Here is a 13,147-nt window from a genome sequence, read left to right as displayed (position 1 = left end):
TAAAGTAGCACTCTCCTTCCACGTAGGGCTGCTTAGATGATTCTTTGAGGGCAGGGGAGGGAGGTGTCCAGAAATGTAATTTCAACCACATGAGGCCTTTTTGGAGTGGAAACTCCCTCCACTGAGGCAGACCAGTAGCTCCTCTGTCTTAGAGGGTTGCTTGGGGCACTAATTGGTTAAGTCACTTAGCACTGCTACAGAGCCATTAATGTCTCATAGGTAGGATTTGAACCCAGTTCTTCCCAACATCAAAATTTGTTCTCCATCCATCATATTATGCTCTTTTCACATGATGCAATGGTCATCAAAGAATAATGTCAAATACTTAATTAAGTGCTTACATCTTTAAAGTATTTTAATTCTTCAAACTGACTGATCTTTTAAAAACTAACTAAAGCTCTGAAAGGTTAGATTTGCCAGAGATTGCAATGGCTTCCAGCTTCAAGATGTAGACCCACCCCTGGAATTTACTCTCTACAAACCCAATGGAAATACCAACCACCGATTCTAGGAGCCTTGGCTATAATATGCTCTCCATCAGCTTGTATCCTTATTGGGAGTAGAACTGATGGCTCTCTTTTCTCTTTTTCTTCCCTTTTCTGTTTATTTGGCTATCTACCTGCTTCTTTGATCAGTGAAAGTCACATTTTAGAAATCCAAAGGATTTTTTAGAGTTTGACAATTTTAAGATGTTCCAGCCCAGTTCCCACATTCTATACTCATAGGCTGGAGAGCCAGTGATCATCTAATTCAAAGCTTCATTTTGCAGAGGAGGTAACTGAGGCCTCTAAGTGTAATGTAACTTGTCCAAAGTCACTCAGCTATCATGTTCTCTTGCCTCCCAATCCAGGGTTCTTTCCATAGTACTATATTGCTTCCCTTGAAAGTATTCAATGTCTAGTTGAAGGACAACTGAGAATTTTTTTCCTTCTCTCATCATCCACAAAAAAGGGCCAGATCAGTGTTTACCAATTGACAGCAGCACATTTTTAGTCTGCAAAATGTGTCTATTAAAGGCACTTAAAACATAAAAACTGGCTCCCTTTTCTCCCTATATCTTGCTTTTCCCTCCTCCCCCAATTCCTACCTCCTGAATTACAAAGCTAAGGTTGTGAAGGAATCTACGGTTTAAAATTTGGATATTTTACTATCCTGCAGTTATAGTTTGGGTTGGGAAATACCACCTTGTCTGTTCCTTTCTCTCATGATGGTTACCAACTGGGTTTGCAAACATCCATCCTAAGTTCGCAAAGTAGACTTTTCCTCTTCTTACTCATTGGTTTCTTCCTTTGTAAGTTTTTTGAATTTTATTGTTAATGGATGTTTTCCAGAGGTCACAATTTTTTTTTCCAGTAAGACTACATTTCTATAGAGATATCACTAGCTACTCTTTTGTTCAAGAAAAATCCCAAGAATTACAAATTGAGTAAGGAGTTGGGAATTCAGTGACTTGTAAATTATTGCTTGGGACCCACATAGAGATCCCAATTGCCTCTGCTGATTAGTCCTCTTCCCTCTAGCTCCACCCACCTTTCCAGGACTTAAATCCCAATATTATACTCCTAATTCTACAGGTGAACATCAACTTTGCCACTCACTCTTCCCAAGGGATGAAGAAGGATCTGGCTTCTGTCTCTTACATTGGTACAAATCAAATCTGGTCAATTTATGCTTTCATGCTGGTGAAACTTGAAGAACCAGGGTGGCATTCTTCCCACCACCTTTTAAACCTAGACTCATAAACATATAGTCGTATTATAGAGTAATACAACTTTAAAAATTGAAAGAGACTTTAAAAGCCATCCACTGCAACTAATTACCTGATGTAAGAATCTTCTTTCCATAGTTTCTGTGAAGTTGTCAGTCCCCTACCTTCTGTCTGAACACTTCCAATGAGAAGTTCACTACCTTCTAAGGTATCACTGTCTGTTTTGGAGCATCTTTGGAGGTAGTGTGGTATAGAAAATGGAGAACTGAGATTTGGAGGAAGGAAGACCTGGGTTTAAGCCCTACCTTTGACACATAGTACCTGTGTGATAACAGACAATACAATTAGCCTCTTCTTGCTCTAGGCATCTCTCTCAAGACTGTAAGTCAGTAGAGAAGGTATAGACCTGCCTTGGGAGAAGGAATTTCCTCATTCAGGCATTCTCTATAATACCAATGAAATCACAATTCCAGTCCCTATTCCTTATCAAATGCTTTAAGAAGTTCTTCTTTATAATAAGCCAAAATTTGTCTCCCTTTAACTTCTACGTAGTAGTTCTAACTTTGCCCTCTGGTACTGAAGGAAATCACACAAACACTTTCAACCACCACTGTGCACTACATTTAAGGCCTGCAGATTCTCTTTCAGCTTGAAAATTTATCAATTAAAAATACATTTGTTCACTGCCTTTCATAAATATTCAAGTAAATGCCAGAGGACTATGCTAATAGGCACAAATGTTGGCTGCTTTGAAGCAGCAAAAATTCACAGCTGAATTTGAGAAATTTGTTTAATCAGGGAGAAGGGACAGAGAATAAGCCAGACACTATGCTAAGCAGTTTACAAATATTATCTCATTTGATCTTCACAACAACCCTAAGTGGGTGCTTTATTATTACCATTTCACAGTTGAGGAAACTGAGGCAAATTGAGGTTAAGTGACTTGCCTAGGGTTACACAGTTAATAAATGAACAGCTCTGAACATGAGGCTCAGGTCTACCTGACTCCAGGCGAAGTGGTCCATCCACTGTGACCCCTAGCTGCTAATCAGCAGTTTAAATACCTTTCCCTTCCTCCACGTTTTTGGTCTGAAGGCAACTTCCCATATGACAACTTCTCAGTGAGGTAAGTGAAAATTATTCATCAATCAATTAACCAATAAGCATTTATCTAGACCTTACTATATGCCAAGCACAATGCTAAACACTGGACAAAAAACTGCCTCTGTCTACTTTGTAGAGGGTAAAAAGGAAGCAAACAAATTATTCATGCCACCAGGCACACATACAGAGAAAAGGTAGAACGTTACCAACCTTAGCATCCTGCTTCACAAGGTTATCATCTAGGTAATTTCCTTCATCTCTCCCCCCCTGAAAACAAAGGAGACAATTATCATCAAAGCATATTTTTACAAAAGTGCGCAAACTGAATCGTCTTACACTGGTCTGTCCTCTTGGATCCTCAGGGTCACTTATCATAGCAGTGAAAGCTAGCAGGGACACTGGAAATCATCCAAGCCAACACCTTCTCTTCTAAGATGTGAAGGAAGTTGTCCAAACATCAGATAAGTATTTATGGAATAGAGATGTGTGTAAGGCAGTGTCAAGCACTCACAGGGACTTTGTTTTAAACATAAGCCATAGTCCTTTACTTCAAGAATCTGACAGTCTACTAGGGGAGATGACACATGAGAAAATAACTAATGACCCAAGGAAATGAGAAATACCAGAAGAGCAACACAAAGAGTAAAAGAGAAAGAAGGGAACTTTCAAAGATCACAGGCTCAAGAGATACAGAGCTGGCAGGGCTCTCAGAGGTAATGTAGTCCAACCTTATTTTACAAACGAGGAAACAGGCCAGGAAGGTTGATTTGGAGTCAGAGGACCCAAGTTAAAATCCCAACTCTGCTACTTACTGTTCTATTGCCTTGGGTAGTTACTTCCCCCTACCTGGGTCTCGGTTTCTTCAACTGTAAAATGAGGGAAATTGGACTAAATGTCTTCTAAGACCCTTGCTGGTTCTAGAATGGTGATCCTCTGAACAAAGAGATAAGATTTCAGCTGGGCCTTGAAGGATGGGTAGGCCAGAAAGAGGGAAGAGCATTCTAAGATGAGGGGAATGGAATGACCAAAATGGCAGTCAGAAAAGTATAAACGATGTTTAGTAAATAAGGACACTAGCTCATGGATGGAGGTAAAAGGGGATAAGGATGGGAAGACAAGTTACAGTCAAATTTTGAATGACCTTGAATGTTAGACCAAGGAGTTTACATCCTGTCCTGAAGGCAATGGGGAGCCATTAAAGGCTTTTGGGAGTAGGGAAATGACCTGAATGAGTTTTAAGAAGATTAACTAGTGAGCGGATGAATTAAGGTGAAGAGGAACTAGAAGGAAGCTAACGGTAGGCTTCTGAAATAGAAAATGGGTACCAGGAATAGAGAAGAGATGGATAGGAGAGATATTTTTGAAAAAATAATGAATAGAACTTGTTGATTGGTTGGGCAAAGGAGAAAGAAAAGTCAAAGAAGATGCCAAAGTTTCCAATTTGTGTTTTGAGAAGAATGATGGCATTAAGAACAGAGATAGGGAAATCAAAGCAACTGTTTAAGGTGGAAAGATGCTAAGTTCAGTCTTGAGGAGGTTAAGTTTGAGTTGCTAATGAAACATTAAAGTCCATCAGGGAGTTATCTACAGGTCTAAAAATCCAGAGAGAGGTCATACTAAGTATATCACTATGGGAGTCACCAGCTATCAGAGGTGATAGCTGAAGCCAAGAGAATGGATGAGAACTCTAAGAAAGATGAATAGATGACTGCCCTGTGGTTTAATTTTATTTGTGGAAGCTGAGTCTTCCTATCTCACTCAAGCTGGAAGCCCAGCAGCTACTGCTTATTGGCATAGGAGTTTTGACCTGTTCCATTTTCTAGATGTGCTGGTTTACCCCTCGTCAGGCAGCCTGGTGGACCCTCCATTTCCAGGGGCTCCCCATAGTGGTACCAGATTTAGGGCAGATGCCCAACCTGCTTCATCCCTGCTGGAGCACAGAACTCACGAGCTCAAGCAAGCCACCAGGCTCAGCCTCCCCAGTAGCAGGGATTACAGCAGCAGATCAACAAACCTAGCCTGAATGGTAAATTAAGTCTACCCTCTCTTTCATATCTGCAGCAAGATTCTATCATTCTGTGAATACCAGGCAGTTTCTCTACAGAAAGGATAGTATAAACTCACAGCCCTGTGGTATGAGGACAGATATAATCCCCATTTTACAGATGAGGATACTGAGGCATGGGAAGATCTAAGGTCACATAGGTTAAGTAATGGGAAAAGCAAGACAGCTCTCTCCAGTAGATTCTGCCATGACTTGCTTGTTGTTAAAAAGAGAGCTAGAAAGCCAATGAAGGGTTGGAATTTGTTATCTACTGACACATCTCTGTCTCTTCAAATGGTACTTAATTCAATTCCTAAAGAAGCCATGATTTATTCAGATTTGTTCAATATAGGAACTGTCTTACCGAACCCATGCATCCCATTATAAGATGATATGATTTAGAGCTTGAAAGAACCTTAATGATCATCTACTCTTACTCTCTCATTTTATAGTGTAGAAACCTGAGACGCATAGAGCTGAAAGGATTGCCAATGAACATAGGTATTAAGTAGTGGAGCCATCACTGAATGACCCCAGGTCCTCTGAGGCTATCATCCTTCTCAGTACACTATGTCACCTCCTGATTTTGTCAGTAGCTAGAGCCAGAAAAAATAACATCCTGTTAAACGGTTCTTTGGTAACAGGGACTCTGGACATAGATAGACTAATCTATGGATTAATCAATGTTACTAAAATGCCAGCTTCTGGGACCAACAAAGACAAAAATGAAAATAATTCCTGCCCTCATGGAGCTTACACTCTATTAGACAATCCAGAGTCATTTCCACAGCATAATTAGTTATCAGGAGAACTTTTACATATTATTAAATAATATTTCACACTTGGCTCACCCATTTGGGAGGAGTATCTCTAAAGAAATATATCCTCTCCAATCAAAATTGTATCCCCTGCCAAATTTCAAGTATTTGACTTACTGCTGAAAGAGACACGAGTACTCTCTGGAACATGAAAGAAGTGTCAGAGCAAATGTCATCTTCAAGAGTTCTTCCATATTCTACCAAAAAAAATTATTATTAGTCACATACCAGAAACTTAAAAAAAAAAACTACTGAAACAGTTTCTTTGCCATCCCAGAGATGTCTGTCTTCTCCATGCCCAACCTCTCTTCTGAAATAGCCAAATTACCATAACAATTTTAAAAACCCACAATATTAATTTTTGGCCAAGTAATAGACCAACTTGATTTATTGGTAAATGAATAGTGTAAATGAAAAGATGTTTCAATTCCTGGGGGAGGGGGGGAGCGGTGCTCCAGGTCCTGTTGAGAAAATGGAGGCGGTGGGGAGGGTTGTCTATATTCTCCTGTGGAGCTTCACTATGGGGGACGATTTATGTATTCAGTGAATTTGATTCTGGGAATTACTTTCTCACCATTTTGGCTTCAGTGCTGACTCTAGTCCATCATCTGTTGAGTAAATCAACAGAATTAAGTCACCAGAGAGTTTTCTTACAGGCAGTACTGAAGGGCGTTGCAGGAGACAACTCCCAGAGGATATTTCCAAGAATCCTACTACAGTTTTTGTCTGGGCTTATTCAAAAAGTTCTGAAAGCTTTCTTCAAATCAACTTAACAAATCTTTGGAGTGTTTTTTTTTAAGTACATCATATATAAAGCTCTCTGTTGAGAGCAAGGGACACAAAGGTGAGAAACAAAAAGTTTCAGCCAGCATCTCAAATTCATCATTTCTATATAGTTAGCCTTTCACACCATGAGTATTGTGGAAGTGTTTTACGTAATGATACAGGTGTGATCCATGTTGAATTGCTTGCCTTCCTAGGGAGGGTGGGTGGGAAGGGAAGAGGGGAGAGTATTTGGAACTCAAAGTCTTAAAGGCAGATGCTCAAAAAAAAAAGTTGTTTTTTGCATGCAGCTGGGAAACAAGATATATAGGGAATGGGGCATAGAATTCTATCCTGCCCTACAAGAAAGTAAGGGGAAAGGGGATGGGGGTGGGAGTGCAGTGACAAAAGGGAGAGCTGACTGGGGAATGAGACAATCAGAATACATGCCATCTTGGAAGGGGGGGGAGGGTAGAAGTGGGGAGAAAATTTGTAACTCAAAATCTTGTGGAAATCAATGTTGAAAACTAAAATATTAAATAAAAATAATAAAATTTTTAAAAATTCATCATATCTAAAACTTGAACTCACCATCTTTTTCTCAAAACCTATCCCCCTAATTCAACTCAGTGAGCATTTGTTAATGCTTTATAATACTTGCATAATTTGTAATATAATTTCCACCCAACTTCCTTTTGTCTATTGATAGTATCACAATATCTAGTACTAATAATGATAGCTAGCATTTATATAGTGCCTACTATGTGCCAGGCACTATGCTAAGCATTTTACAACTACTATCACATTTGATCTTCACAACAACCCTGTGAGATAGATGATGTTATTAACTCCATTTTACAGATGAAGAAACTGAGGCAAACAGAGGTTAAGTGACTTGCCCAAGGTCACACAGCTAGTAAACATCTGAGGCCAGATCTGAACATAGGTCTTCCTGACTGCAGGCCCAGCACTCTATCTACTGTACCAGCTGGCTACTTCTAAGGATGAATCCATTAAGGGCATCTTTCTTCCCCTTTGTCTTCTATAGCCAGACCTGATCATTCCATATCTGCCATCCTTCCCTTCCCCCTGTCCACTTCTGCTATAGCCATCCTAGTTCAGCCGCTCATTACAGAGACGCATTATTCCAGAGTTGGAAAGGACCTTGGTAGTCACCTGGTACAATCTCTACTCCAAAGAGAATTCCTTCAACAGCATACCTGTTCATGTTAATACCCATCACCTTCTAAAGTAGCACTTGGCACAATGCCTTACACAGAATAGAAACTTTAATGTTTCTTGAATTAATTTTAGCCTTCACTTTGAAATAAGGAATAAATTCTCATCTTTGGGTGGGATATAAACCTTAAAATAAACTGAGCAGATTTATGAGTCTCCACCTAAGGACAGCATTCAGTCCTGAATAATTTTTTAAACACTGAATTGCTTGGGGAAAAATGATGAGACCAGAAGATCCCTTCAAGGTCTCTTCTAGCTCAATGATTCAATGAAGAAAGGCTCACAGTATGTAAGTACCCACAGTTAGTCCCTATTCTCAGATTATAGCAAAACCTTAATAGGCTACTTACGTTGCTGGTAAGTACTGTTGATCCATCGGATCTCCTCTGGAGTCCGGGAAGCCAAAATCTCAATTAAGCAGCCCTCATCTGTGCCAGCACCCTAAGTCAACAATCCAGAGAAAAGGTAAGTTCTAAGACAGTTCACCGAGATGATGAACATAAGAGATGCTGATATTCTAGTAATTTACTAATCAAACAAAAGTAGAAGGAAGAATTGCCAGTGGAGCTTTCTAACTTTGAACGGAGTCATCCAAAAGTCAAATGCATCTCTGATCCCCAAACATTTCGGCGAGTCATAGAACATAAAGCTGGAAGAGCCCCTAGAGCTTCATCTAAGCCAACCCCCTCATTTTACTGGTGAAGAAACTGACCACAGACTCTTAAAATGTTGGAGTTAAAGAGATCATATTATAGCGTAGTGCTGAGGTATCAAATTCATGACCACTAGCCAACTCCTGAGTGCAGTCTGAGCTAGATTAAGATGTAATTAGGAAATGTTTAACAAAATAAGCTAAAATATGTAGATAATGTTAATTTATGGTTTTCTAAGTCAATATGTGACCCAAGGGATCCATTTCTATTTAAATTTGACATCACTGGCATAATGGATAGGGCTTGAACTCAGGGAGATTTGGGTTCAAAGCTCCTCCCAGAATTTTACTATGTGACCCTGGGTATGTCTTTTAATCTCTCTGTCTCAGTTTTATTATCTGTAAAATGAGGGAATTGCACTACAATTAAGGTCCTTTCTAGCCGTAAATCTATGATCCTATGATCTTAGGACATAGAACCATACAGTATTAGAGCTAAAGAAAACATAAGGACTATTGAGTCAGACCCTCTTCAATCTACAGATGAAGAAGTGGAACATAAAATCATAGATCTAAAACTGATACGGACCTTGGAAACCATCTACCCCACCTGATCTCAAATCATTTTATCATTTTTATAAAGGAGCTATATCCACTGTAATAGCCAGCATGTATATAGTGCTTTACATACTTTATATCATTTGTTTCTCACAATAATCCTGTGGGGTAAGTGCCATAATTATACCATATTACAGATTAGGTAACTGGAGATAAAAGAAGTCAAGTGATTTGTGCAGGGTAATACAACTAGGAAGTGAGTCTGAGTTGGGATTTGAACCCAGGTGTTTTTGACTCCAAGTCCAGTGCTCTGAGGAATCCAAGGCATGCAAGGCCCAACCTCTGCTCTTGAGGACCCTCCTGTTTGCTCGACTTCTCCTAACCATTCTCCAAATTTCCCCATAAGCCTTTTGAGAGCAGGATCTGAGTATCATACCACTTCTTATTCCCAATGCCTAGTATAGTGCCTTATACATGGCAGACACATGATAATGTTTAATTAGAACAATATTTACGGGGATAAAGGGGAATTTAGAGATTAGCCTGCTTGGGGGGCGGGGGCAGGGAACTGAGGTGCATGAAAGTAAAGGGATTTACCCACAACTACATTTGAATTGTAGACTAGGCCATTAAAAATTAGCTGACCTGAGACTATAAGCAATTTAGGAGAGCAAGGAATAGCTTACCTATCAGATTTATGGGAAAGGGAAGGATTCATGACCCAACAAGAGATAGAGAGTGTTACAAAAAGCAAAATGGATAATTTTGACTATGTTAAATCGAAAAGTTTTTGCATAAACAAAGCCAACACAACAAAGATTAGTAGGGAAGCAGAAAATTGGGAAAAAAATCTTTACAACCAGTGTCTCTAATAAAGGCCTCCTATCTAAAATATACAGGGAACCAAACTAAATTTATAGGAATACAAGTCATTCCCCAATTGAGAAATGGTCAAAGGATATAAACAGGCAGTTTTCAGAGGAAGAAATTAAAGATATCTATAATCATATGAAAAAATGCTCTAAATCACTATTGATTAGAGAAATGCAAATCAAAACAACTCTTAGGTACCACATCACACCTGTCAGATTGGCTAATATGACAAAACAGGAAAATGATAAATGCTGGAGAGGATGTGGGAAAATTGGAACACTGTTACATTGTTGGTGGAGTTGTGAACTGATCCAGCCATTCTGGAGAGCAATTTGGAACTATGCCCAAAGGCACACCCTTTAGCCCAGCAATACCACTTCGAGGGCTGTATCCCAAAGAGGGCATACAAGCAGAAAACAGACCCGTGTGTATGAAAATATTAAAGCAGCTCTTTTTGTGGTGGCAAAGAATTGGAAATTAAGGGGAGGCCCATCAATTGGAGAATGGCTAAACAAATTGTGGTATATGATTATAATGTGCAATAAGAAATGAGGAACAGACGGACTTCATTATAACCTGGAAAGACTTATATGAACTGATGGTGAGTGAGGGGAGAAGAACCAGGAGATCATTACACATGATTACAGACACACAGTTTCTGTAAGGACCAACTTTGATAGACTTGACTCCTCTCAAGGACTCATGATGGAAAAAGCTATGCAATCCAGAGAAAGAATTATGGAGCCTGAAGGGAGATTGAGGCAAATTATTTGCTCTCTTTTTTTCCCTTCTTTTTTGGTTTCATTTCTCTTTTCTCATGATTCATTCCATTGGTTATAATTCTTCTTTACAACTGGACTATTATGTAAATAAGTTCAATGTGAAGGTATATTTAGAACCTTCATTGGATTACACGCTGTCTGGGGGAGAAGAAGGGAGGAGAGGGAGAGAAAATCTGGAACCCCAAAACTTGTGGAACTGAATGTTGTAAACTAAAAATAAAAAATAAATTTATAAAAAAAAATAAAAATTAGCTGACCATAAATGCAATATAGCATTGTAGAGAGGGAGCCAGCTCTGGCGTCCAGAAGACCCAGGTTCCAGTCCCAACTTGGACACATATTGGCTATGTGACTCTGGGGAACTTACTTCACTTTTCAGAGACTCCAGTCGACCCTCTAAGACTATGGTGGTTATCAAGCAGGTACTGGGCTACATAGACACAGAGAGCCTTCCATATCAGGCAAAAGCTATGCTACTGAAATGATCATTTCGGTTAAAAAATAAATAAAAGGGCACTCCTGGGTTAGAACTCAGCAGATTCATTCCCTCTATGCATAATATTCATACTCAGCTGAGGACAAGTTAGAACCCTTTTCCACCAGTTCCAGACTTGCAGGAATTGCTACACAATCACAAAATGACAGGCCTTGAATGAGATTGGAACACAGCTAAAATAAGCAAAATATTTCCAGAAATATACCAAAGGCAGAAACAGCCCCTATCACTGTCACTCCTGAATTATAAGGATGACTCCATTGCTTTCATGAAAGTATCCCTGCAGTGCCTGATTAAAACAAATAAAAAAAAATTTTTTAAAAGAAGAAAATCCTTATGAGAGGATCCCTAACAGTAGGAGGTTAGATTAGATAACTTCCAGGTCTCTTCTCACTAAGACCCTATGAGTCTGTAACTTTTTAGAAAAGAATACTTTTTTCAAACTGATTTGATAACATATTTTTCAACTGTCAAAAGTTAGAAAATTAACCGCTCTCACACTTGAGCTTTCCCCTCAACTATATCTAAAGGCTTTTATTAGTAGCATTACGAATAAAATGCCCAGACAGCTTTCCTGAAGGTAGGAAACAAAAATTGCTCACTGCAGGGATGAATGCGAACCTTCATAGCTTTTCTCAGCTCAGTCACGTCATACATAACAGTAGGCATCATCATTCCCACAATCACTTTCTCGAAGTTCCCACTCAGTTCCGACTTCAAGTCATCGACCAAATCCTGCAGGGGCACAGAGAGTAGGGCAAAAGTTAATTCAACAACCCCTTCCAGGCTGCAGATAGGCTGCCTCTCAATAACAGATCTATGGAGAGAAATGAATGGAAAAAGAAGGGAGCACAAATTCTTTTCAAGAACACCCAGAACTCTCATGACCATAGCTCATATGCCTAGTCATAGAAAAGGCCCTGGTAAATGTGAAAAGGCCAAAATTATGTATACTATATTTATAGATTATAATGTAACAAAATTTTAAGTAACAATAACATGAATAAAAGACATAAGGCTACATGGAAAATGAGGGGAAAACTCTAGAATTTAATAAACTTAAAGACATTTAACAAAGAACTAAACATTTAAATATAATTTAATTTAAATAAGATAGTAACATTGTTAATACAAGCTATTGTTCTCATTAAAAGACAATGATAAAAGAATAAACACAGAGTTGGATACAAAAATTCATTTCATTTAATAGGAAAATAGAAGGGAAAGGGGAGAAAAGAAAGGGGGAATTAGAGAGTGGGGAATTTGAGGAGGAAGGGATGAGTTCTAAGTAAAACAAATTCTAAGGACATATAAAAATATTTAGGGCTCTTTTTGAGGTAGCAAAGGATGGGAATCTGAGGGAGTGTCAATAAAGTGAGAAATGGCTGAACGAATTATAATACATAAATATGCCAGTCCTGAACTCTTATCAGAGTAATGACCCATCGGGATTCCAGAGGAATCTTCATGAAACATGCTACCCACCTCCTAACAAAAAGGTAAAGGATTCAGGATGCAAAATGAGACAAGTTTATTTTTTGGACATTGCTAATGTAGAAATTTATTTTGACTTGTGTAATGGGTTTTGTTTTTTTCCTATCTTCAATGTGGGGAGAGATAGGGTGGGATAGTCAGAAGGCAGATGTTGGCTGATTAAAATAAAATGTTTTTAAAAAGATATTTCTAATCATATCAAAATCCATGGAATATAAACAAAACAATTTTTATAGGCAAATTTATAGTGCTGAGCATATCTAATAACAAGGAAAAAGAAAGGCTAATTGAATTACCTATAAATAAAAGCATTAGAAAAGGAACAAAGGCATAACACAAAGGAAGACAGAAAAGGAGAAATAATAAAGACCAGTATAGAAAGAAACATAATGGTAAATGCAAAACAATTGCATTAATTAATAAAACTAAGAACTAGTTTTTTTTTTTAAAAATACAACAAAACTGACAATTATTAGCAACAAACTTCAAAAAGAGAGAAAGGAAAATACAAATCACCTAATCACGAATGAAAAAGGAGAAATCACAAAAAATGCCCCAAAAATGAAAATCAGGAAATTTTAAGTCAGAGTCATTGCCTAATAATAGAAGAAAGGGAA

General features: G+C 38.5%; 1 protein-coding gene across 1 annotated transcript in view; it reads right to left on the bottom strand.

Moving 5' to 3' along the window:
* The window catches only part of ANXA4 (annexin A4), a 70,322-nt gene that overhangs the window by 13,432 nt on the left and 43,743 nt on the right, over positions 1 to 13,147 (bottom strand). The window contains exons 5-8 of the mRNA XM_036752107.1: positions 11,658 to 11,771; positions 8,026 to 8,116; positions 5,792 to 5,871; positions 3,023 to 3,079 (exon numbers count right to left, since the gene is read on the bottom strand). Coding sequence (XP_036608002.1) covers positions 3,023 to 3,079; positions 5,792 to 5,871; positions 8,026 to 8,116; positions 11,658 to 11,771 — 342 coding nt within the window. The remainder of the gene's footprint in view (positions 1 to 3,022; positions 3,080 to 5,791; positions 5,872 to 8,025; positions 8,117 to 11,657; positions 11,772 to 13,147) is intronic.

The sequence above is a fragment of the Trichosurus vulpecula genome, chromosome 3 (assembly GCF_011100635.1).
Source record: "Trichosurus vulpecula isolate mTriVul1 chromosome 3, mTriVul1.pri, whole genome shotgun sequence".
Taxonomy (NCBI): domain Eukaryota; kingdom Metazoa; phylum Chordata; class Mammalia; order Diprotodontia; family Phalangeridae; genus Trichosurus; species Trichosurus vulpecula.
Note: the sequence above shows the minus strand (reverse complement) of the source record. Positions and strands in the feature narration are given on the sequence as shown.